The following is a 25,859-nucleotide window of genomic DNA, read 5'->3' as shown; positions in this document are numbered from 1 at the left end:
CCACTGAGCCAAGGTCCAGGAGGTGGGGCCAGGCAGGAAGTACCGCCTTCCGGAGTGCTGCAGCCACCCTTCCTCCCTCCCTCGTAGGCAGCCCCTTACCCTCTGCCCTCCCACCTGCAGCTCAAAGCAAACCCTGTGCAAATGCTGGGGCTTTTTGTCTTAACTATTGGGACACACAATCTAAAGCTCACGACCTCTCCTAAAGGGTGGTCTCTGAAGGGCATCTGGCTGCACACCTGGCCGAGAGCCTCAACAGAGCCCCAGCCTCTGGGCAGAGCCCGGCCCCTGAGTCTCACCAGCAGAAGGCACAGAGGGCTCCATCTAGGACCAGGAGGGCCTCTGGACTTGTGGGCCATGGTGGACGGCCCCAGGACAGGCATGGACAGGGTGCTGGCAGGACTGCCCTCTCCTGGCAACACAGCACAGGTGGAAGCTTCTGGCAGGTATGGCAGAGGCACGGTGGGCACTCCTGCAGGGGCAGTTTCCTGGGCTCAGCTGGGGGTCCCTTCAGGAAGCACCACACTCAGGATTCTGAGTATTTATCACTTCCTTGTGTTTATTCCCAAATCAGACCCAGTTTGCTGAGGGGGACACTTCTTGCCATGACCGATGATGACCAGTGGGAGGACTTGGTTCTTCACCTCTCAGGTAGCCCTGGAATCGGGGAGATGCTGGGGAACGCACTGCACCATGGGGGACCGTCAGCTGGGTCCCTCCTGCACCTGCCCATGGGCCCGGGCTCCTGCTGCATCTCTGACTGCCAGCTCCTGACGCGCTCGTTCACCTTTAACCCCCTCCGCCTCCCCGGCACACACCCACCCTGCCCTCACAGAGGGGGAAAAGCACCAGTTAAATGGGATCCTTCCACGTCACTGCGACTTTCTCAGGTCCACCGTGACCGGGGAGGAGGAGCACTCACGGCTTCCTAGTGTCTGTGTCCTCGCCCATCTTGCGGGATGAGGGCCGGACATCACAGAGACACATGGTGGGTGGTCACACCAGGCCTGTATTCGGCTCAGAAGACCTGGGACGAGGCTGGCCCACGTCAAAAGAGGGGCCAACAGGCAGGTCCTTCAGGTAGTTCACCTTTGGCTTTTAAGCTTTAAGTTGAAACAAAATGATGGACCCGTGTGCGTGGCCCTGGGATGCCTCAAGCCTCCAGCGGCCTTGATCTGATGAACCAAAGGACAATCGCTAGGCCCCGGTCGCGGCTGGTCTAAATGGCCCCCACTGACCACCGTGCAGAATGTTCCCCTCACAAACCGTAAGACCCTGAACACCTCCATGCGGCCGCTCCCCAGCGGAAGGCAGATGCCCCTCAGGGCACAGGGCAGCCCCATGACCAGTGACCGTCAGGTCCCCCTGTTCACCTCAGCCAGGTGTCACGGCCATTCCACAGGAGAGCCAGGACCCCGGACGTGTCCTGGGAGCTGCTGCTGCTGCAGAGTCGCATGCTGTTACAGTGACAGCAGCTCAGGAGACGGTGCCAGCCAGGTGCCACGGGGCTGGTATGTCCCAACCCTCCCAGCTGGCCTCATCTGCGGCCTGCGTGGGTGTGGCACCCAACACACCAGTGCCCCCTGAGTGCCCCGTGCGGACCTGGGCTCTGAGTGCTGGCTCCCCCAGGTCCTCCGGTCGACACTCCCCTCGCAGCACGTATCTGGGGCATCACACCTCAGAGGCCAGCCGAGGGGACTCGCCAACACCAGGAACAGCACTGCACAGGACCAGGCCACGGTGACCCTGGGCTGCAGCTACCTCTGCTCACCAGGCACCCGACTCACCTCTGCCCACTACGCAGGACCACGGACCAGGGAGAGACCCCCACCCTGGGGCTCGTAGACGGTGACACAGGCAGATCTGGGGGCAGCAGCGTCACCAGGTGGGGAAAGCTGGGCTTGTGGACATCTTAAGTGACAGTCCCTTGCAGTCCCACACTGCCTCTCCCTGGAGCCGGGTTCCCCACTCCACCACCCGGTGTCCAGGACAGGGCCTGGGTTCTCAGCTGCATGTGGGGACACAGATGAGAGGGGCCCGACACCTGCTGTCCCAAGGGTGCCTGGTGCGCAGGCTGTGGTGGCTCCGACGGGGACTCCTTGCTTTCCCGCGAGGCCACGGCAGATGACCCTGAGGACGAGTTACTGTGAGCACCCTGTGCCTCACAAGTCAGGCCCTTGGCTAGTCTTGTGTCTCGGATCCCTGTGGCAACTGGATAAGGAGGACGCAGCTGTCACCTGCAAGGATGGACAGTCAGGACCTGGACTTGCCATGTCCTGCCCAGAGTGTTGGGTACAGAGCTGTGAGGCAGGAGCCTGAGAGTCACCGGACCTGGCCTGGGGCAGGCGGCCACCTAGCGGCCTTCTCCTGCTTTTCTTCCCTGAACAACAGGAGGACTTCACCAGCCTGTCCTGCCACGGGGGGCACCAAGGGTGAATCTCCTCGTCCCTGATCCTTGCTCACCAGGCACAACCATGCCAATCTCCAGTGTGTCCATTGCACGTGGTGGAGCACAGATGGGCCTGTCTGGCTGCAGGACATGGACATTCTTATTAAGTTGACAAATTTGCTAAGAGAATGAGGCGTCGTCCACATCAGCTAGGGACGTCCACAGAAGCAGCAGCCAGACGACACTCACCCTTGGGCTGAGGTAAGGTACAGGCTCCCTGTGCTCACACTCCTAATGAGGTGACCTGGACAGTTGTCACCCTAGAAACGAGAGCTCACCCACAAGCACGGCAGGTAGGACCATGACCAGCTGGGTCACTGCCAACCCTCCTACCACCTCTGCTTTCCCCCCATTCCTACAACTGAGGCACAGAGAGGATGAGCAACTTGCCCAAGGTCACAGAGCTAGTAAGGGACATGTCAAGACAGGTGGAATCTAATCTTCCTCAAATTATTCTATGAAATAGAAAAGGAGGAAACCCTTCCAATATTACCCTGAAACCCAAACCAGACAAAGACACATCAAAGAAAGAAAACTTCAGACCAATATTCCTGATAAACATAGAAGCAAAAATTCTTAATACTGGTAAATTATATACAAATACATATTAAAAAGATAGTGCCCCATGATCAAGTTTGGGTTCATTCCAGGGATGCAAGGTTGGTTCACCATACAGAATAATCAATGAATGTAATTTATCACATCAATAGACTTAAAAGACAAGAATCATATGATCATCTCAACAGATGCAGAAAAAGCATTTGACAAAATACAGCATCCATTCATGTTCAAAACACTAGAAAAATTAGGGATAGTAGGAACATACCTCAACATTGTAAAAGCTACATATGCTAAACCCAAGGCCAACATCATTCTGAACAGAGAAAAATTGACAGCATTCCCTCTAACAACTGGAACAAACAAGGATACCCTCTTTCATCGCTTCTATTCAACACAGTCCCTGGAAACTCTAGCCAGAGCAATTAGTCAAAAAAAAAAAAAAAAAAGAAAGAAAAAAAAAATTAAAGGGATACAAACAGGTAAAGAAAAAGTCAAACTATCCCTATTTGCCAATGACATGATTCTATATTTAGAAGACCCCAAAAAATTCCACCAGAAAACTTCTAAAACTCACAAATGAATTCAGCAAAGTAGCAGGATATAAAATTAAAGCCCATAAATCAATTGCATTCCTATACAGCAGAAATTCATATGTAGCAAAATGAAATTAAACCCCTATTTCTCACCCTGCACAAAATTCAACTCAGAGTGGATCAAGGACCTAGGATTAGACCAGAGGCCCTGCACCTACTTGAAGAAAGAGTCAACCCAACTCTCCATCATGTCTCTTAGGAGCCGACTTCCTCAACAAGATTCCTACAGCACAAGAAGTAAGATCAAGAATCAATAAATGGGATGGAATCAAACTTCAAAGCTTTTTCACAGCAATGCAGATAATCCCCCCCCGTAACATAAACAGAGAGCCTACAGAATGGGAGGAAAATCTTGCCACCTGTACCTCAGAGCATTGATCTCCAGAATATATAAAGAACCCAAGTAATTAATGCAAAAAAAAATGACCTAATCAATAAGTGGTCAAAGGAACTGAACAGACACTTCACAGAAGAAATATGATGGTCAACAAATATATGAAAAAACGTTCAACATCTCTAGCAATTAGAGAAATACAAATTAAAAGTACACCGAGATTCTCTATCACCTAGTCAGAATGGCAAGTATCAAAAATACGAGTGATAAATGCAATTCCTGTTAAAATTCTAATGACATGTGGGCGAGGATGTGGGGAAAAGGTACACTTGTGCACTGCTGGTGGGACTGCAAATTGGTGTAGCCATATGGAAATCAGTATGGAGATGCCTCAAAAAACTCGGAATGGAACCACCATTTGACCCTGCTATCCTACCCCTCAGTTTACAGCCAAAGGACTTAAAATCAGCGTCACGACCCCATCAATGTTTATCACAGCTCAATGTATAGTAGCTGAGCTATAAAACCAGCCCAGGTGCCCTGCAGCAGGTGAGTGGATGAAGAAACTGTAACACGTGTGTGTGTGTTTGCATGTTCTCTATATACACACGTGTGGACGTGTGGACCTTGGATTCCAGCCTCCAGGGCCATGAGAAGCACTTTCTGTCATCCCCAAGGCAGCCTGTCTGTGGTACTGTGTTAGAGCAGCCCAAGCTGAGTCGGCAACACGCACGAAGTGGGAAGGCCTGCTCCATCTCACAGGAGCCCGGCTCAGGCACCTGCCTGTCCTGGCCCCGGGGCGTCCTGTCGTGGACGGGTCGGCTGTGGCAGGCCGGGAGCTGAGAAAGCCGGCGCTGAAGCCCTCCCCTGCGGCCCTACCTCCTGCAGAAGACCCTCTGCCCCGGCCCCCTCCCCCACGTGTGCTTCTCCTGGGCCAGGCGCAGGGCCCGCTCTGCAAACAAGACCGGTGTGGTCCCCGTTCCTGGCCTTAGCACAGGAGAAAATGCAAAAGCGTGTTTTCTTAAGGGTCGTTAAACTTGAGCCCTGGGGTAGCAAGGACACAGAAATGGTTCCTTGTGAAAATCGCCTTCAGTGGCCTGATGCTCCCAAGGTTCTGCTGTCCCCAGGGCTGACCACACACACAGTGTGACAGTGCCTGTGTGTGTGGAGCGCGCGCAGTGTGGCCTGCCTCCAGCGTGACGTGCGAGGCCAGTCTGTGAAGCCCTCCCGTGCTGACGAGACCCACGGACACCCAGCCTGGGACCGATCGTCAGACCTGCACTAAAGCAGACACCACCCGGTGACCCCGGGCAGCAGACCTGTCCTCCCCCAGCCTTTCTCAAGGCCAGCCTGCCTCCCACTGGGCCTCGGCATCTCCAAAAGTTAAAGTCTAAAGCAGATGCCCAGCCAGGCCCACTGACGGAGCAGCCAGGTCACGAAAGGTCTAGAACCTAAGCTCCCTCAGGATGCTCACAGGGGACAAGACGATGCCCCGGCTCCATCACATGTGCAGACATGCGGCCAGCGGTTGGGCAGGCGGTGGACACGCTGCGGTGGTCCTGAGAACCGAGTGGTCTACGGCCAGCACTTTCTGCTTCCTCACCACATGTGGGCTGAGGCAGGGCCAGTGGGGTTGGGACTCGAGATGCTGCAGAGACACCAAAGCTGATCCTGGTCCCCAGGGGCACAGCAGGGCCCCACACGGGCTTCCCCTCTGTGGGGAAACTCCCCCAAACAACAGTGACCCTTCTTGTTAACCAGTGCTGAAACTTCCTCCCGCACAGGTCGGGTCAGTGGTCTGTGACCCTGGGGCGCAGGGACCCTCCTGGGAATGGGACAGACTGCCTGCACCTGCTTCCAGGGGCTCGGGAACTCGCTTCTCACCCTGTTCCAACCTCACTGTCCCCAGGGCAGCACTGAGATTCCCGTCAGTGAGAGGCTCGGTGCCTGACCTTTGATCACAGCACGCCTGTTGGCCAGGAGTCCAGACCTCACGTCCAGCAGCCTGGCAATGCCCCATGACAGGAAGCCCGGGAGCCCTTTCCTGGGGGGGGTCTCCTCCCACCCTGGCCTGGGCGAGCGAGGACAGTGCTGGTGGCTGGACGCCTTTCTCTGTGCCAGCCCAAGGGTGACGGGCTGACCCACCAAGCCTCAGAGAAAGCCCGGCAGGGAGGTGAACTGCTGGGGCCAGAGCCTGGGCTCAGACCCCAGCCTGGCACCAGCTGACCACGAGGCCTTAGCCTAGTCACATGGCCTCTCTGCGCCTCAGTTTCCCCATCTGAAAAGTGCCACCTACCTTGTGGGGTTGCTGTGAGGACACAGTGTTTCCTGTAACAACCCGACTATGCCTAAAACGTGAGACACACCCAATAAGACAGGGTGGCCATTGTCACTGACAGTGTCCAAGAACCACGTTACAGAGTGCGTGAGCGACTCACACAAGGTCACACACCAAGTGCAGGGCCCAGTCTAGGCTGGTGGTCCCCTGACCCTCAGGGTCACTTCTGATGGGTAGGGAGGCTGCTAAACATCCTGATGCCCAGTACAGCCTCCACAGCGGAGCCTCCCCACCCCCAAATGCCTCTAGTGCCAAGGTTGAGGCTCCTGTTGTAGCCCATGACTCCTGGTTGACCTGCTGGTCTCAGGTGTGACCCAGGAGGGTCCTGTGTCCTGCAGGAGGCCGATGGGCATTTAAGGGAAAGTCTCCAGGGTCAGACAATTCTGGAGGCACCACCTCTGGAGAGCCGTCCACTGCCCTTTGGCCATGGCTGGCTGAGTTTCTGCCACAAAGACACCAATTCAACTCTCAGAGTTGCCCCCCATGGGACCCCAGTGCCCCCTTGGTATCCTGCGCCCCACCTCAGCATTGCTTAGACCAGGTGGAGAGGCTGGGAGGGGGGCAAGGTGACAGGAGGGACACTGTGCAGCCCTGGGCTCCCAGGTCCACCTGGCCTTTGGCACTTGCCACCCATGTCCCTTCAGCTCCAGCCAGGACCAGCATCACCCTCAGCCACCACACATTCCCCTGGACACTTGAGGAAGAGGGCCTGGCCTCCTCTCACGGACAGGGAGGACCCCACTTCTGACCACCTCTGCATGGCTGTCCCCTCTGGGGCAGAGCAGTTCAAGCACTGTCCCTCCCTCCACGTCTCACTCTGCTTTGGCCCTTCTCTAATTAGAGCTTCTGCTGCCACGTCTAAACCTTGGGCACGCCTTGGCAGGGTGGCATCCTCAAAGCCACCTGCCGCTCACTTTAATGCACTTTCATACACCAAAGATCACGTACCTGAGAACAACACTCAACCCTCCACGTATGACAGGCTCCCCGGGTGTCCCCAGGTGTCCCAGGTCCTCCCGAGCCTGTCTGCAGGCCTCAAGCCACGTCCCAGGAGAGGCGCCCCCGGGAGCCTGCCCTCCGTCTCTGCACACTCAGGCCTGCACCTGGCCCCTCAGCACGCTAGGGGAGAGTGCCAGCGCCGACGTGGCCGTGTGCCTCAGCCCTGGTGGCTGGCCGCCTGGGCCCACGCTTCCCATCGCCCTCCTCACCAGAGATGACGGAGTCGTTCAGCACCTCTTCATCCTGGTACAAAAGCAAGTCATCCTGGAGCTCAGAGTTCAGCAGCAGGTTCTCCTTGTTCTCCTCTGACTCCTTGGCTGCAGTCCGCTTGTTCTCCAAGACCCCGTCGGCGCTCCACGCCTCCTCCCGCTCCTTGCCCCGCTCCATGCTGGACGTTCTCGACAGACGGACATCCACCCGCTTCTTCGGAGACCCTTTGCCTTCCCGTCCTTGAAAACTAGATCAGAAAGTCCCATGAGTTGCGTGCCAGCCCTCACCTGGAAACCTGGCAAAATCGACTTGGTGTGATTATCACTAGGGTGGCCCCGAGAATGTGCAGCTTCTGTCCCAGGTACCTGGGCAGGGAGTGATGGAAGGACCATCCCCCTGGGCAGGAGGCTCTCCTGGAGAGCACAGAGCAGGCGGGGGACAAGGCCTGCCAATGCAGGGTGCAGCAGGCAGGGCTGCGATCAGGGACCTCACAGGGGCCAAGAAGGGCATCTGCTCCTCTGATGCTCCACCAAAGCACGTGTCCTGTGGCCCACCCACCTCCAGCAACCCCTTCTCCTTCCACCCGCAGGCCACATGGATGGAGAGCGAGAGGTGGCTGTGGGCACAGGGCTTCCGACCTCCCGATAGGATGCTCCAGGCCTCAAGTTCTGCACAAAGAGCAACCTGCTGTCAGCTGCTCCTCCCGTGACCCGCTACATCCCGAGGGCTCACGGAGGAGCCTCACAGCCAGGTCCCCTCACGCACAGCCCCAGCCCCCACGGCCTCCCCTGTGGTCTGCAGAGTCCAGGGCCTGACTCTTGTTCAGAGTTTGTCCAGGACGCCAAGATGGCCACAGAAGTGAATGAAACTCAGCCCAGGGCCCTGGTGACCCCTGGGCGGCAGGTCCACAAGGCCAGGCTGGTGGGAGTTCTGGTAGCACGGGCCGCCTGGGCAGACTCCGGGCCTCACCTGTCCTGGCGGTGCTTCGTGGCCAGCGCCCTGTGCAGCTCCTCCATGACGCGGCTGGGGGGCAGCGGCCGGTGGACCGTGGTGAGATGAGGGGACCCCGTGGGCGTGGAAAGCTGTCCTCGGAGGGGCGGGTCTGCACCCTTCATACCGGGGCCTTGAAAGAGCACAGCTTGGCCTGGACGGGAGGAACCAGCCGGATCATCACACTCCATGTGGGACCAGGGGCAGAGGACCCACGCCTCCCCCAGCCCAGCCAGACCCAGGCACTTCCCTGTGGGTTTCCCTCCATCCACGGGGCCCGCCCTGCTGGGGCCGAGCTGGGGGTGCTGCTGGGGCCGAGCTGGGGGGTGCTGCTGGGGCCGAGCTGGGGGTGGGTGCTGGGGCCGAGCTGGGGGGTGCTGCTGGGGCCGAGCTGGGGGGTGCTGCTGGGGCCGAGCTGGGGGTGGGTGCTGGGGCCGAGCTGGGGGGTGCTGCTGGGGCCGAGCTGGGGGTGCTGCTGGGGCCGAGCTGGGGGTGGGTGCTGGGGCCGAGCTGGGGGGTGGGTGCTGGGGCCGAGCTGGGGGGTGCTGCTGGGGCCGAGCTGGGGGGTGCTGCTGGGGCCGAGCTGGGGGGGTGCTGGGGCCGAGCTGGGGGGTGCTGCTGGGGCCGAGCTGGGGGGTGCTGCTGGGGCCGAGCTGGGGTGCTGCTGGGGCCGAGCTGGGGTGCTGCTGGGGCCGAGCTGGGGGTGGGTGCTGGGGCCGAGCTGGGGGTGGGTGCTGGGGCCGAGCTGGGGGTGGTGCTGGGGCTGAGCTGGGGGGTGCTGCTGGGGCCGAGCTGGGGGTGCTGCTGGGGCCGAGCTGGGGTGCTGCTGGGGCCGAGCTGGGGGTGGGTGCTGGGGCCGAGCTGGGGGGTGCTGCTGGGGCTGAGCTGGGGGTGGGGGGTGCTGCTGGGGCCGACCTCCTTCCTGCCTGGTCTCCGCTCAGAGGAGCCTCCTCCCTTCCCTGCCAGGACCCAGCATCCTGCAGCCACTCTCGCTTCATGTGGACCCGGAAGCCCTCCCCAGCTCTGCAGCCATCCTCCAGCCCGGTGCCACCAGAGCCACCCTCTGCCTCACCCTCCCCGGCCTCGGCTGAGGGACTCTCTGGAAGGTGACTCCACGTGCCCCTGCCATCTTCCTCAGGATGCGATGCGCGCTCACGCCCAGGTCCAAGGCCCCTTGCGCTGCCCGCTGAGCCCCCTGGCTTCACCTCTTCCCTGCCCCCCCACCCATCACCGCAGCCCCTCTCCAGGATGCTCCCTCTGCCCGGGATGCGTCCCCTTCCTCTGCTCCTGCGGCCCCTTCTCGGTGAGGCCCTGTGTGACTCTCACCGTCTGGAGCCCTGTCATCACCCTCAGGACCGGAGGCTGCCCCAACCCCCTCCTCCCACTCGGGGAGGGTGACCCTGTGGGATCCCTGGGGCAGGCTGTGTCCACCTCCTTCACTTCATGTCCCCAGGCCTGGCTCTTAGAATTTGTGCAAAAACCAGTTATTTACATGCAGTGAGTTTGAAGCTCCTCAGTAGGTGAACTGGCCACATCTAACGAAACTCGGCCTCCCTTCGGCACACACTGCCCACTGTGAGGCCAGCCCCGAGGGAGGTGCCGGAGCTGCAAAGCCCTGGGTTTCTTCCTAGGAGTCGGCCTGTGGTCTCTTCACTCTCCAGCGCGTGAGAGTGGGGTGGGAGCAGCCACGGCTCAGCCTGCCTGTCTGTATGGTGGGCCACCAGCTCCTTAGCACAGACGGCACCAACTGCCCTGTCTCTGCTCCCCCTCGGGGCTCTACACCCTGGGCCCTCCAACATCCCAGCAGCAGGTGCAATCAGCCAACTCTTTAACCCCAACAGGAAGAAACAGGGACCTAAGTCCCGCCCATTCCCGAACACACAGCGACTAGCGGCCCCGGGCACCCCTGGAACATGAACAGCGTGGCCAGAGCACATCCAAAGGCAGACGGTGCTCTGAAGTGTCTTGGAGAATCTCGGCTTTCAGCCTTCTTGGGAGGCAGAGCCAGGCTCCAGCACACCGCCCAGAGAGGTGGCCAGCAGAAAGAGTCCAGGGAAAGAAGGAGCCACGTGGCAGAGGAACGGGGAGGTGACAGCCACGCAGGATGTGACCACACTGGACAGGGCCTCCAGTGGCCGTTCCCCATGCACCTCAGCACTCCTGCAGACCACCCCTGCCCATCACAGTGGCCCCACCCTGAGCACCTGCAGGCGGTCCCCAGTGCCACCCGGGCCCTGTCTAGCCAGCCTCGCCTCTGGCCTCACCCAGTCCTATGAGAAGTTTTATTAGACACGTTGTACAGACAGGGAAACAGGCAGCGCGGCCTAGCTGAGCCTGCCCAGGGTCTCTGGACCACAGTGGCCACAAGTGTGACAGGCCAGCTCTCCCCCCACTGCTCTGCAGGTCACTTGCCCACCCTGGAGGCATGGTGCCCAGTGGGCCTCTCTGGCTCCCATTTCTCAGAGGAGGAAACCGAGGTTCAGAGCAGCTCAAGGGCATGCCGCCTGGGGACACACAGCTCCAGTAACAACCGTCAGAGGGGGAGGGACCTTGCCATGGAGGGAACTGTCACCCCGAGGGCTGAGCAGGGAGAGCTCCTGGTGAGGAGGGGACTCACCTGTCCAGGACCCCCACAGGTGAGACACAGGAGGCAGGGCCCTGTGGACAGGGGCAAAAGGGAGAGGCAGGAGGGCAGCAAGCAGAGGCGCACCTGCCCATGTCTGTGGGGCCCAAGACTTTCCAGAAAAGACCGAGATCTGGCCCACACACCAGAAAACAGGACCCCGGCAGACACCAGATGCGCTGCCGTGCCTTGCTCTTGGACTTCCAGCTGTAACCGCCCAGTTACTCTGTCAGCAGCTGGAGTGGACGAGGACACCTGCAGCCCTGTCCCAGGCGAGAGTGTGCGGCAGGTGCCAGGGAGCTGTGCGTGTCGGGGGCCTCTGCCTCGGAGGCCACGCAGCCTTCACACACTGAGGCAAGGATTCCTGAAGGAAAGGAGAGCACCCGAGATTGAGGCGGAGCCACCAGGGCGTGGGTCCACCCAAAGGGATCTAGGCAGATGTCCAGAGCTCCTCACCACGCTCCCAGTTCAGTCCCCCAGGAACTGGGGACCACCAGAATACGTCCTCCTGATGTCCTGAGGTCCTCTACCTGGGGGAGGTGGAAGCCAGAGGTGCAGGCAGGCAGGCAGGATGGGCCCCAGGGACCTGGAAGTGACCGCTGGTGTCTCCTGAGGGCTCCCAAGCGCAACAGAGCAGACAACCCCCGCCTGCCACATCTGGGGGTCCGGAAGGGGGGAGCCCTCGCAGGAACAGCCCAAGGCCAGCACGCTCCAAGCCATCCCAACCTGCGCCAGGCTCCCGCGGTGGGAAGGGGCTCCACCACGTGGCAGCAGAGCGCCTACTCTAATTCAGTGTCCATGTCACCCAGAGTCCCGAGTTCCCGACCTTTCCAGAGATGCACACAGCAGCTCACTCGCCCTACACCTGCCCATTCCACCAGTCACCTGCACTCGCTGGGCGCCTGCTGTATGCCAGCACCGTGGCTGCGTTCAGCTCTGACAGTGAACACAGGGCCGGGGTGCTGGGGCTGAGGAGGCAGCTGGGCCTGCAGAGAGGCTTTCTTGGGTCCCAGAAATGTGGTAACAAAGGACCACAAAGGAAGGCCTTCCACAGCCCTCAGGCCAGAGGTCCCAAATCCAGGTGTGGGCAGGGTGGGCCCCTGAGGACACGTGGGAGAGACCCCAGGCCCCTCTCCCAGCTCCCGGGGCTGCCATTGCTCCTGCCTCCACTTCCATCTTCAGGTGTCCTCTCCACATGTCCTTCCCTGTCTCTATAGGGACTTCCACCCAGTGACACTGTTGATAAGGCCATGAGGTTCCCGGGGGGCCCGAGTCCAAGGGGACACCACCCAGCTCACTACTCAAGCCAACATGGCCGTGCTGTGGGAGGAGGCGTGGCACTACAGGGTTGGGGTAGGTCCCCCAGACGGGCAGCTTGAGCTGAGCACCAGGGTGCAAGGGTGCTGGTGGGGAGCTGGGGGGAACCACCCTGCACGAGGGTGACCAGTCCCCACTCAGCCCTTCCGCACCCAGTGACACATCCTCACACAGACTGACCCTTGGGGGTGAGTAACAGTGTGCTGGGTCACATAGCCACCCATTCACCGCCATGCCTGGTCCCAGCTCCAGAGTCCCCCATGCCACACACCCACTCTGGTTTGGGGTTCTGGACTGAAGACTCAGTTGGTCTTAAATGCTTACTCCTCTGATCAGAGTAAGAGGGACAAGGGTCCAGGTAGAGGCACTCCCACAAAGGGCACCAGGGAGTGTGCGTCGTGGCCACCTGCTGAGCTCAAGCCCCAGTTCCCGGCCCAGCAGCTGATGGCCCAGGTCAACACATCATGGAGGAGGGGACTCGGTCACCTGTGCAGGCAGCTCTGTCCTGTGGCCACCAGTATGGGGCTGAGAACTGAGTTTGAGTCCCCAAGGGCCGTGGCTTGGGACAAGTTCCTAGAGCTTCCTGAACTTGGTTTTCTAAACTGCAAATCAGGGGCCTACGCCCCCTGCAGAGGGTGGCCTGTGGGTCCAGCGGGGCCCGGGGAAGAGTTCCCCTGGTGGATGGTCTCACGGGGCCGGGCCTGGCCTGCAGCTTGAGGATGAGCTCTTGAGAGCAACCACCTCTTGGAGACGGCCTGCTCCCCCCTGAGACCAGCAGCTCCAGGTTCCTGGCAGCAATGGGACAAGGGTGCCCAAGACGGAGAGGAGACGGGTCACGTGGGGCCTCTGCCCAGCTCCACGCCCCTCTGACCACCACCCTTATGCCTGGCTCTGCCCTGCTGCACAGAGCTCCTGGCAAAGAGAGTCAGCAAAACGGAGACCAGGAGGGGGAGAGGGACAGGCGCTCAGAGAGAGGCAGAAACAGGCTGCTGCCTCTCCATGTCTGCAAGGAGCCCCTCTGACACCACAGAGAGGCTGCCCCCATGGCCTGCAGGAGAAGTGTGCCCTGGCTTGAGCCCTGGCCCCAGAGGCCAAGGGCCAGAACCTGCCCAGAGTGGGGCCCAGCATGACTGGTGGAAGTTGGGGAGGGATGGCAGGAGGGGTACAGGGAAGGATGGATGGACGGACAGACGAATGGAGGGGAGGAAGATGGCTGAGGACAGGAAGCACGCAGACCCACCTGTGACGTTTTTCGTGGTTTTGGAGTTTGCCTTGGGTGGTGGAGTGGGCAGCAGTGGGGGGCTGGGGAGCTGGCCCACGGACCTCTCCAGGGGTCTGGGCGGACTTTCCAGGGAGTCAGACCCAGATGAGGCTTGAGAGAGCTCGTCAGTGGTGGGCAGGAGGCTACTGGGGTCTGCATCCTCCCCGCTGCAGGCCGATGGCACGTTGGTTGCTTCAAAGGAAAAAGAGCACTCACAACTTGTTCCCAGGACCACATGGTGAGCAGCCACGCAAGGGGGACTGGTGGGAGGGGTCACAACAGGGAGCAGAACGCAGCGGGGTCCCTTCACGTGCGCACTGACTCCCCCCCAGGTCAGCCATCAAGTGGAGGGAGGGAGGCCATCCTGAGTGTGGGTGACCCTGCCCCTTTCCCAAACAGACGAGGCCCCCTCACAGTGGCCACTGTGACAGGCCGGGGGTCGGACAAGCCCAGGCCCCAGGTGCCTCTGCACTTACTGTGTGTATCCCGAGTCACTAAACCTCTGTGTCTCCATTGCTCGTGTCCCTGTACTCGTGACAACAGCCCCTCAGAGATTACTGTGAGGTTTCAGCAGGAAGTGACAGGTGTGTGCCTGGTACCTGGAGACGCTCAGGCTACCAGCTCTGTCTTTATGACCAGTTTCCAGCAACCCTGGCCCTGGCAGGCCAGTCCAGGCGGGGGATGCTGGCAGTGAGATTGGAATTTGAGAAAGGGCAGCTGGCCCTCAGCCTTGCCCTCTCTGCAGTTGCATGTTGAGGTCCCCTGCCTCCTAGAGACCACAGGCTGCTACCCTCTACCTTCTCCTTTCTCTCCTTGCCCAGCCTGCATTCCACTGTCCACCATTTTTGTTTGTTTGTTTTGGTAGAGATTGAATCCAGGGGCACTCGGCAACCGAGTCTCATTTCCAGTCCTTTCTGTTTTTTGAAAGGACTTTGTCTCACCAAGTTGTTTGAGGGCCTCACTTAGTCGCAGAGGCTGGCCTCAAACTTTCGATCCTCTTGCCTCAGCCTCCTGAGCCACCCGGCTAACAGATGCACACCAAAAAGCCCAGCACTGTCCGCTATTTCAACAGCAAGCCACCAGTGCCCCAAGCCCCTTGCCCAGCTTCCTTTTCACAAATCCTGCCTCTGGATCAAGCCAGGGCCCACCTGCTCCCACCCCTGCAGTAGGAAGACCGTGACGTGAGGGACTCTCAACCTTTAGGGTCCAACTTGGCTGGCCCCGCCCCCAGACGAGCGTCCTCTGTCCTTTCCTGCCCCCAGCTCTCTCTCGCCTTCTCCTCGGCTGTGCCCGAGCTTCGCCTGCGCTCTGCAGGGTAACCAGGCCTTCAGGTGGGCGCTCCTCTCAGATCCCCCACTCCACACGACCTGCTGTCCAGGAAGACAGGTGGCCCCTTGGGGACAGGCATCCTCACTCCCTGCCTCAGTGAGCCCCGAGGTGCCAGCCCCATGGAAGTCACATGATGGACATCTTCAGGTCCTAAGGGACGTCCCGGGGAAGGTGCCACCACCCTCACCCTGTGTCCCAGGGAGCAGCCTGGTGGGGCCGTCCCCAGGTGAAGGGCCGACTGGGGGACGGAGCACTGGGCTCCTGGGCCAGCTAATGAGGCCCTCCTGTCTCCGTCAGTGTGTCTGCGGTGTCTGTCACTGGCGGGACTCACTGTCTCTGAACCTTACTGGGACTTGCACCCAGCCTGCGCTGTCCGAGGTGCTGAAGTCAGTCAGGCTGGACAAGACAGGCCTGTCCCTGCCCTTTAAGCACCCAGTGAGGCCGTAGATACGAAGCCACAAGCCAGACCCTCAGCCGACCCCTCTTCTGGGCCTTCGCCACCTCTGATGGCTGCCCCCAACTCCCAGGGAACATCTCAGAACAGATGCAAGGGCACCCAGCTGCCATGAAGGTGACCTTGGCCACCGTGGCAGGCTTGCACTCTGGCCCTACGGGGTGTCTAAGTGAAAAGGCTGAGTTTATTTTCTTGTAATTACAAACTGTCCTCAAAGCCTCTTTTTAAAGACCCCTGGACCTCAAGACTGTCATTGTGTCCAGTGAACTGTCACCTGCAACTTTTAAAGTTCACGATTCTGATGAGTTGTTTTCACTTTTTCTCTGATAATACAGACATCTTACGAGTCCTAGGTCAAAACAGTCACGGGGTTTCCTTGTTAAGCCGCAGGTGAGCAGAGACGGGCCTGTTTTCTGACACCAGTCCTGGAGTTTGCTGGGTATCCTGCCTCACCTAAACCAGCACAGGGTCGCAGAAGCTAACTCTAAGGACACACGCCCAGAGCCGATGCCCTCACAAGGACCAGGCACAGGACCAGGACTGCCAGGCACAGGAGGGCAGGATTCCCGTCCTGCAGGGGACTGGTCCCCTCCCCTGGAGTTCCTGCAGCCACACATCCTGGAGCCCTCTCCCTCTGTGGGGTGCTGTGTGGGTGGAGGCCTGTGGAGCAGCCCCGCACCTGCGGCCTGCCCTGACAGCTGGACTCGGCATGCCTCCTCGCTCAGATCGAGTCTGGGTGAACGGTCACACTGGCACCCAGCAGGATTCCAGTCAGGAGACCCAGGAATGGCTCTCCGGGCCTCACCCAGGCCAGTCTCCAGCACTCCTCCTCCTCCTCCCTGTGTGCTTGAGCCCTTTCCAGATAAGTGTGCTGATCTCTGGGCCTCCATTTTCTCATCTGCACGAATCTCTGCAAAAGCAACCATCCCTGTCCACAAGGCACAGAGGCTGGCATGAGGCCACCCAGTGTGAGCAGCCATGGGCCATGCAGCCAGATGAGAGCATCAGTAGGCAGGCGGAAAGGCCTCCCTGTTTTAGGAAGGCATGTTGGGCCTCGGCGGCCACTCCTCATCATGAGGGCTGTCCTACACCTTGAAGGCTCAGCAGCAACCCTGGCCTCACACCACCAGGTGCCCGCAGCCGTCCCCAGGTGAGACAACCCTGATGACTACAGGCACTGCCACACAGCATGCCTGGGGACAGTGTGCCCAAGGCTGGCACTACAACCCTAGGTAAGCGCCGCTCAGATTTTTAAAGGACATGCATTGCGGTGGAGGGAGGCCTGGGTGAGAGCCACAGCTGTGACGTTCGCCTGGCCCCCTGATGGCCCTCAGCTCCACCCTTGCTGCCCACCTATCCCAAGCCCGTCTTCTCCCCCAGGGCTCAGAAAACCTTCTCTCGAGGGCCAGAGGGTGAATGTTTTCTGTGTGAATTTTATGGTCTTTGCTGCAATTGCAGTCTGTTGATATGGAAAACCCTGAAGGCCTGGCCAGTCCAGATAGCAAAGTCTCTCCTGGATTCTCACCAACACGGCCATGGGGCCACCTCTCACTCTCAGCACTGCCCAATAGGACTGTCTCCTCCCTGTCCACAGGGTGGCCACTCATGGCAAGTGGCCACAGAGCCATGGACGGGCTGGTATTCCTGGGGAGCTGGAACTTGATCCTAATTTCTTCAAGTAACCAGTGGCTACTGCACTGTAGAGGGCACCTGGACCCTCTGGGAGGGAGTCCAGGGTCCCATGCCACCCTCCCAGGCAGAGAGCAGGTGGGAGGCAGGTGCTGAACAGAGGGAGGTGGGCACCTCACAAGGCCTCCCTCGTCTGTGCCAGTGCCTTAGCAGCACCTAAAGGCCACATGTTCAGGGACAGGGTGCAGAATCTGGCCAGCAATTTGCAGCTGGAGAGCTCCTGTTCAAGATGTAGAAAAGGCTCACATCCCAGAACTTTCCAGAATCAGAACAAACATTCTTGGCTCTAGTTTTGGTGTAGACTTCTGTGATTAACATCAAACCCCAGAGCCAGGCATGGTGGTGCACGCCTGTAATCCCAGTGACTCGGGAGGCTGAGGCAGGAGGATCACAAGTTCAGGGCCAGTTTCAGCAATTTAGCAAGGCTCTAAGCAACTTAGCAAGACCTTCTCTTGAAATTAAAAGAAAAAAAAAGTCTAGGGATGTGGCTCAGTAGTAAAGTGCCCCTGAGTTCAAACCCTAGTACCAAAGAAAACCAAAAAAATAAACAAAACTATCAAACCCCAGTGTTGTCTGTGCTCTGTGGCCTTAGGAAAGTCACTCACCTCCCTGGGCCCGTTTTTTCAATGCATCAGGTGGTCACAAGATAACTCAGTACATGTAGAACACGCTCACCCAGGGCCATTTCTTTTTATTAGTGCACTTGTGGGAACCAAGGTGGGCACCAGGTGGGCCCTGCCCGGTCACACAGCACTGAACAGGATCCTGTCCCACGAATGTTTAAACACAGGCTCCTCCCAAGAGCCACAGGGAATGCTCTGCTGCTACCGAGGCAGCATCCGAACCAGACCAGGAAAAACATTCACCCACACACAAAAGCTCAGTCCCCCCAGATTACAATGACCGCCAGGCTCTTTGACAGGTTCTCTTCCTGGGAAATCTGCAGTACCTGGACGCAGCACCCACCACCACCCACCCACAGTGACTGGAGCACATGCAAACAGCAGCCCCCGATCAGGTGTCACCACCTGGCTAAAGGGGAGCCACCTGCCAGCCAGGGGTGACCCCTCTCCCCAACCCCGGGAAGTTCATGGAAGGTCTGATTATTAAGAGAATCTGACTTTCTTGGACCCTTCAAAACGCAGCCGAGATCTAGAACAACAGAGAGCGCACTGGAGAGCGCCCAGGGGCGCCTGTACAGACTGCGGCCTAAGGGCATCATGTGAACTTGCCCCAGGTCAGGGAGAGAAGCTGGGCCCAGGGGCAGGCACTCACATGACTTGTCTGCTGGGTATTCTGTTTTCTCTGACATGGGGTGACATCTGTCAGGAAATTAGCTACAACATGGAGGGACTGGGCCCAGATGTTGGCGGCCCCCTTGGGTGCTGAGGTTCAGGATGTGAGAACAGGAGAGGGCAGTACTGGGCCAACAGCTGGTCCTCCCAAGCTCTGAAACAGGAGGCTTCACGGCGACCTCGGGTCCCTTACTCGACAAGCAGCGACGACCTCCTTACCTCCACAGGCCTGAGGCCAGAGGTGACAAGTGAGGCCAGGCAAGCCGCACAGACAAGACCCCAGAGTGGCTGATAAACCGGCCCAGTGGGGCCTCGGCTCTGGTGGTCGCAAAGGAACGGCACATCTGGATTTTTTAAATATTCAAAAAAATTGTAAGCCAATGTCTAAAGCAGCATTCGCGATCTGTGCATTGTCACAGTCTGTTCCCTCATGGAGGTGTCCCTGCAGGGCGGGCTTCGAAACAGACCCAGAGCCACCTGCTGTGGGGACAACACTCCTGTGCAGGACCAGGGCCTGCAGGGCAGGGCAAGATCTCAGGCTGAGGAGCAAGATGCAGGTGGTCCCACATCCAAGGACACACAGCCAGGAGGGGCATCGCCTCCCAGGGTGTCTGCAGGCCAGAGGCCGTGTGTCCAAGGGCTGGTGACCATGAGGACAGGGATGGTGATGACGGCTCATCGTAAGTTGGGCAAAGCTTTCCGAGTGCCAGGGAGCACCAGGGCTGAGCTGTGGGTTCCGGGGATGGCCCAATTTGAGCAGCCCTGGGGTTTGTGTGACATCCTCATAGTTGATGAAACAAGCTCAGAGAGGTGACATGACTTGTCCATGGTCACACAGCATCCCACGTTAGCAGCAGCCTGGTGTCAGAGAGGGTGACTCGCTCAGCCTGCCGGTCTCCTTTCCACCATGGACCCTGCTGGTCTCCTGGGCTGTTTCCACTTAGGGCACAGCACTCAGGGCCCCTGTCTACACAGCACATGCCCTGAACACAGCTGTCCACACACCTGTCATCACCAGGGGCCTGAGGACTGGCCTGCATCCCTGAGGAGTGAGCGGTCGACGCGGACCCCCCTCTGTGCGGCCTGCTCCTGTTGGTGTGTGTCACCGAGTGACCTCACTTTGGTTTCAGTTTGTTTGTAAGGAAACCCCTCTCCTGAGCCTGAAGGAAGCCACTTGTGCTGAGCCATGAAAGTAAGTACAGCCTCTTGAAATGTTTTCCCATTGTCTGTCCCCGTGCCACCCACATGACATCACTCATGTCCCCAGGGGCTCAGGGCCCACAAGGAGAAGCTCGGTGCACAGTGAGGAGCCTGCACCCCCACGCCCACCACCGCAGGCATGTCGCTGCCCGGTCCCCACCGCGGCACTCTACAGGTGAATCCCCTTCACTCCCACCGGACTCCGAGTGCCCTCCGGGAAGCTGCCCAGCCTCTCACCTCTGTCCCAGCTCTGGCCGCACCCGATCACTTCCAGCCAGTCAAAGGCACCTGCTCTCTCTGTTCCTTGGCCAACTAAGGCCACCGAGACACCACAGCCATTTCAGGAGTGGGTTCACTGCGCCTGCCACCCCCTTCCATCATCATCTCTGGCTGCTTCTGAGCCTCCAGCCCAGGGCTGAGTGGCTGCATCGGAGCCACCTGGCCCCTCCCAGGACAAATCCTCAGCCCCTGGGCTCTGCCATTCCTGCCTCCTGTTCTCTGCCTGGTGCCCTGCTCCTTGCTCTCCGCGGGGTCTTCTGCGCCTGGCCCTCAGGCAGGGGCAGCCAGGAAGGCCCTCCACGCAAATGCGCAGCTGCAGCAAACCTCTGCCCCGAGAGCCCAACCCAAGCCACACAGCTGGCCACTGTGCTGGGGTCAGCTGAACCCCCCCCCACCCCAGACGCTCCTCCTCCAGAGACTTCTGTCCCCGAAAGTCTCAGTGAACATACAAAGGCATACCAGAAAGGTCACCGGTGAGCGTCTTTGGCAACTCACTCAGCCGCGCCAGACTTGGGGAAGACAGAAGGGTGGTTCTTCACATGTTTGTGCCAGCTCTGTGCCAGGGCGTGGCAGGGCTAGAAGCAGCCGTCTTGAGAACAGAGCCCCATGTGAGCTATGCCTGAGCCCTCAGCAGAGACCCCGGTTGGCCCCCAGGCTAACAATCATTTGGGGACTAGCTCAGCCCCCAGGGTCTCCAGCAGCTACCTGCATCATCCAAGTGGGTGTCCGAGGACAGTGGCTCCTCCAGGGAAGCCTGGCCCTCCCCGGTGGCCACGGGGCTTCCTGGCTGCACGTCATTTGCTGTCAGCGTCTCCTGCTTGGGAGTAGAGGGTTCGCTCTGGGTGGACCGGGGGCCTCCGTCGGGGCTGCACATTTTGCTTTCAGCATCTGCAAGGAAATTGAGCCATCAGCGGGGCCACGTCTCTCTCCCAGGTCCTTTTATTCTTATAGGATTCCTTAGGAAGATGCCACCCAGGCCCTGGTGCCCACCTCCCCAGGGAGCCTCTCCTCCTCTGTGCTCCCAGCCCAGGCGACCTGTGAACCTGAGCCCCTGGTTTCAGTGTGCCCACTATGACTCCAACACCCGCAAGCCCCCACCTACATCCACTCTCTTGCCTTTGGCCTCTGTCTGCCTACTCTGGTCCTGCCCTCTGCCTGATGGCTTGGTGAGCTGTGGGTACCAGAAGGCCTCTGTCCCAACAGCAGGCTCGGGGACAAACCAGTGTTCTCCCTGGACATGTCCTCCCCGGGTGCTGTGCTCTTGCCAGGCTCCTCTGTCCTGCTTCCCTTGGACACATCAGCATGTGGCCAATGGTGGGCGCCTTCCCTGGCTGCAGCCCATCTCCCTGGGGGAGAGCTAGAAGGGCAGCCTGCAGATCTACAGCCAGGATGAACTCAAATGTGAGCCACGGAGGTCTCAGCAAGGCCAGCAGATTCTTCCCAGGAGGGAAGGACCTGGGTACAGCCAGGGGACTCACTGGGTGGACAGGACTGGGTGTCACACCACTAGTGTCTTGGCTTGCCATGACGGTTCGCTCATACTTGACCACCTCCGTGAGTCTCTGCCACTGGCTCCCCTGGAAGGCAGAGGAGCACATACCCAGGGGCACAGCGTGGGGCCCCACCTTACCCACGCCACCCCATGCCCTGTGTGGCAGGGGCAGCTGCCTGCGTTTACAGGCACCCACACCAGGTCCTAGAACAGCCTCATTATTGCTTGTCAATCATAACCCATCTCCACCACCGTCACCACAGTAGAAATAAGATGGCTGGGTCACAGAACTGGAGCGGCCCCGGTCTCCAGCATCATGAAGACCCCAGGCCCCTGCAGGTCTAGAGTCTCCCCACTGGCCTGGCAGCTCAGCCACTTTGCAGGGTCCCTCTGGGCTGTGCTCCGAGTGCCAGCCCAGAATCATGCTCAATGAGAAGTTCGTTCCCAAAATAGCCCTGGTGCCAGGGCCGTTGCTAGGAAACGCTGGTGGGGTGGGGGTGGGGCGGCTCAGGCCCTGCTCCTCTCACTCAGGGTCAGTGGGCTCCCTGCAGCCAGGCTGCTCCACACTCACTGCTCTGCCCCTCGGAGGGCTGCGGAGGGAGTGCAGGGAAGCACAGGCCTGTGCACCCAACATGCACACAGCATGCACACACAGCCCCGGGATCCAACCACAAAGGAACCAGACTCTGGTTATTACTGTCCAGTTCCCCAGGAGCCCGCGACTCCCGGGTCACTGAACACAGCGCCAAGGTACATATCTAGTGACAGCGCATGAAATTCCTTAAATTATTTAAGAAACTGCTGAGTCAGTGCACACAGGAAGACGGGGGAAAGTTGTTCAGGGACACCATGGCGTCCACGCAGGTGGACGTCCAGCCCTGTTTGGCTGGGGACCTTCATGCCAGAGAGGCTGTCTGTTCTTGGTCACAGACATTTCAGAGGAGGGACAGAGCAGAAGAGACAGGGTGGGAAAGGGTCACTTCCCACAGTGACTGCCCCTCGTCTTTCATCCATCTCAACACCACAAACGGGCATTCCTAGGTCCCAGCAGCTTAGCAGAACTGCAGGAAAGAGGAGCGGCCCAGGTGGTTCCTGGACACACACACTGACAGAGTCCTAAGAACATCTGCTGAGGGGAAGGACACAGACCCGTCCTCTGGACCCAGCGGGCTCTGTCCTGTCAGCCTGCCCAGGGCCCAGCTCACATTGCTGCTTGGGCAACTCCAGGGTGGTGGGCATGTAAGCCTGTGTTCGTCTGCCCTGTGTGCAAGCCACGGGACACTAGGAGGTTTGTCCTGACCCAGGAAGCTCATGTTCGAGTTTGTGGGTCACCAAAGATGCTGGACGGTCCACTTCCAGGGTCTGCCCTGCCTGCAGTCCTGGCCACAAGGCACGCACACTCAGTGCAAGCGGCGGCCACAGGGGGGCGCCCATGGCCACAGGTTGGTCCTTCTTGCTGGGAGGTGGTGGTGGCTGATGACCGATTCCTTAACCCAGACCCAGGAAAAACCAAGACCCAGGACTGCCCACACCCTGGGGGAGGTGGCGGGCCTCAGCCCTCACACCCCTCCCCTTCTAGGAGGTGGCTGAAGGCTCCCCTGAACTGGGAGGCTCCCCTGGCTGCCAGTTGCCATCCATATGGGAGAGCCTCCTGGTGCCCCCAGCACTGGACAAACTGGACAGGTCAACCTCAAGGGGACTTGCCAGGGGTGTTCTCAGAGGCCTATGACCAACATCTGTGTGTATCCTGTAGCTCTCTCATTATGGCTGCAGATCTACCTACAGAATACACCACAGAGGACTCACACCCCACAGGAGTTCAGGGAAAGCAAGGCCCCCAGCCCAGCCACCGGGGGCAGCCCCTGGGCTCCCCCCTTCTGATGTGCCCCAGAGACTCCCCGGCCTTGCTCACACGTAAGGGCAAGCTCACTGTAGGCCCCCACAGCTGGACTCCCCTGGGCATGTCTCTCACCCACGCCACTGGGGGGCAGCGAAGAGGAAGGCTCCTCATGCCCAAGCCCCTCTCCCACCCCCGTGTCCCCCCCATCCCCTACAGGCACCTTCTCTGAGCCCTGGGCCTGCTCCCTAGCCTAGAGGTCACCCCTCCTTCCTGATCTCTGCTCAGCCTTCCCGAAGTTGGAGTCGGCTGGGGAGGCTCACCAAGCCCTGGCGCCCACGGGGTCGGAGAAGCATCTCATTGAGCTGATCCCAGCAACGGGGGATCGCGATGGCTGCCAGGTGACTCTAACACGCAGCAGACTCAGCAGCCTCCTGCCCACAGCTGGCCTGGACAGAGACACCCCCTAAGCCCCCCAGGTGGGCCCTGTCTCCTCTTCTTAGGGTGCTCTGGGTCCTCCTGTGCCTTCCTCTTCTCGGTGTGACTTTGTACAGTTGTGGAATTCCCTCCTGCTCGTGCCCCACAGGACCGTGTCCTGGGAAAACAGCACCCACATCCTTGGCTAACACAGTAGGCGCTCAGTAAGGCTCACTCTCAAGGACAGAGATGGCACTTGTGGTCACTCTGGTTCCTGCTCAACAATTGCTCAGCAACAAGGAAAGGGGGGTGGGGGGTTGGGAGTCCACCCCTGAGCCCCGAAGCAGCCCTCCACCTATTCCCTGCAGCCCCAGGCCAAGAATGGATTTTACATCTTCAAATGGTTGGAAAATAAGAAAAATAGTTTGTGACTCATAAAAATTATTTGAAATTCAAATTTCTGCATCTATAAATAAAGGTTTATTGGCACACGGCCATGCCCACACACGTATGTACCATCCCTGGCTATTTCTGCCCTGTGACAGCACAGACGGGCGGTTGGAACTGACTGCAGGGCCCCTGCAATGGCATGTCACCCAACACAGGCAGGAGTTCAATCCCCAAAGCACAGATTAAAGGTATTAAGAGGCTGAAAACAATCTGACTGTGGTGTTGTCAACGGAAAATTTGGGATTAGGTAAGAGTATCAGGGTGAAGCCCTTGATTGTATTCTGGGGACCCATAAGAGGAAGAGGGACCACACAGATAGGCTGTCTCCTTACCATGAGTGATGTGCCACCTCAGGGCTCTGCCGGCAAGAAGGCCGTCACCAGAACCGAGCCAACACCAGCACCTTGCCCTCTGGCCTACAACACTGGGAGCTGAGGAAACCCCTTTACAAAGTCAGCCGCCTTGGGCACTTCAGTATGGCCATGCAGCACAGACGGATACAGCCCCCAAAGCCTGGAACACTCACCATCCGACCCTTTCCACAAAAAGGCGGGCCACCCCTTGACCTGCAGACACTGGCCACAAGGCCTCTGCTCCGACTTCATTCAACAAAACCATCTTACAAAAATTCAGAGTTTAAAAAGGCCAACTGTACTCCTCCTGAAAACTCTCCTCTTTAATTATTCAAAAATTAACTTTTGACAAGAATCAAATCTATCTTTACTTCCTCCTTATTCATCAAAACTAATATTTTTTTGGACTAGATGATGAAAAAACAACATCATTTTTCTTTCCCCTTTCTCTTCCCAAGATCCAAATAAAACCCTTTGGCAACATAATCAAAATGCCAGAGTTTGGCACTTGGGTCCCATCCAAACTCAGAGTCCAGACTTCTCTTTCAGAAGAAAAAAAAACAAACTCCACCAAATCCAAGTCTGAATAGAGAGTGAAATGTCCAAGCCCCACGGGGCTCCCTCCTGGGTTTCCTTGCAGGTGGACAGTCCTGTAGTATTCAGCAATCCCCCCGTGGGCTTCCCCTGACACGCACAATCGACCCCTCACTCTGGGCCTCGGGGAGGGAAGGCTGCCGAAGCCCCGGGCCCCAGCTGGGGTGTGTGCTACAGGCCCGGCTGTGCACGATCTGGATTCATCGACTCCGTGAGAGTCCCTCCTAATGTCTGATACTTGGACCAAATTGCAAAGACACCAGTCATATTTTAAAGCAGGAAGTGGGAGGTGGGAATTAATATATGCACACAAGCCTCATGGAACTGGCTCCGCCGTGGGGCTTCAGTGAGGGGGAAAGAGCTAGGTCCAGCACTAGAGAGACTTCTAAGTGGTCGTAGTGGGTTTTGTGAATCCCCCAACCAAGATTTCTCAGACCAGAAGGCACGAAGGGTGTGGGTGTCGGGATCTGAGCTCAGTGCCCTACACCCATTGGAATCCCTCGTGAAGAGGAGACTGGGCAGCTAAAGGCTTCTGTTCGGTTAATTGTGCTGGCAACAGTGATCAGCCTTGTGCAAACAGAGGGCCATGTGCACGCCACCAAAACGGAACTGCTAGACAGACTCAGAGACCAGGCTCCAGACTGCATCTCTGCTCTCATGCACATGCCCAGCGGGAATCACGGCCTGACCCTCCCTCACCTGCAGCCCAAAGATGAGGCTAATGCACACCTGGCACAGCCTGTGCCCCAAATGCCTGCCACATGGAAGTGGTGGGAATAGACTGTGGAGTGGGAAGAA

The 25,859-nt window shown here is 58.8% G+C and overlaps 1 protein-coding gene across 1 annotated transcript in view; it reads right to left on the bottom strand.

The window, feature by feature from the left end:
* Phactr3 (phosphatase and actin regulator 3) overlaps positions 1-25,859 on the bottom strand; it is a 166,044-nt gene that overhangs the window by 37,078 nt on the left and 103,107 nt on the right. Inside the window, exons 4-7 of the mRNA XM_077800184.1 lie at positions 20,624-20,806; positions 13,652-13,864; positions 8,451-8,625; positions 7,481-7,728 (exon numbers count right to left, since the gene is read on the bottom strand). Of these exons, the coding sequence (XP_077656310.1) occupies positions 7,481-7,728; positions 8,451-8,625; positions 13,652-13,864; positions 20,624-20,806 (819 nt within the window). The remainder of the gene's footprint in view (positions 1-7,480; positions 7,729-8,450; positions 8,626-13,651; positions 13,865-20,623; positions 20,807-25,859) is intronic.

This window comes from Urocitellus parryii, chromosome 6 (genome assembly GCF_045843805.1).
Source record: "Urocitellus parryii isolate mUroPar1 chromosome 6, mUroPar1.hap1, whole genome shotgun sequence".
Classification (NCBI taxonomy): Eukaryota; Metazoa; Chordata; class Mammalia; order Rodentia; family Sciuridae; genus Urocitellus; species Urocitellus parryii.
Note: the sequence above shows the minus strand (reverse complement) of the source record. Positions and strands in the feature narration are given on the sequence as shown.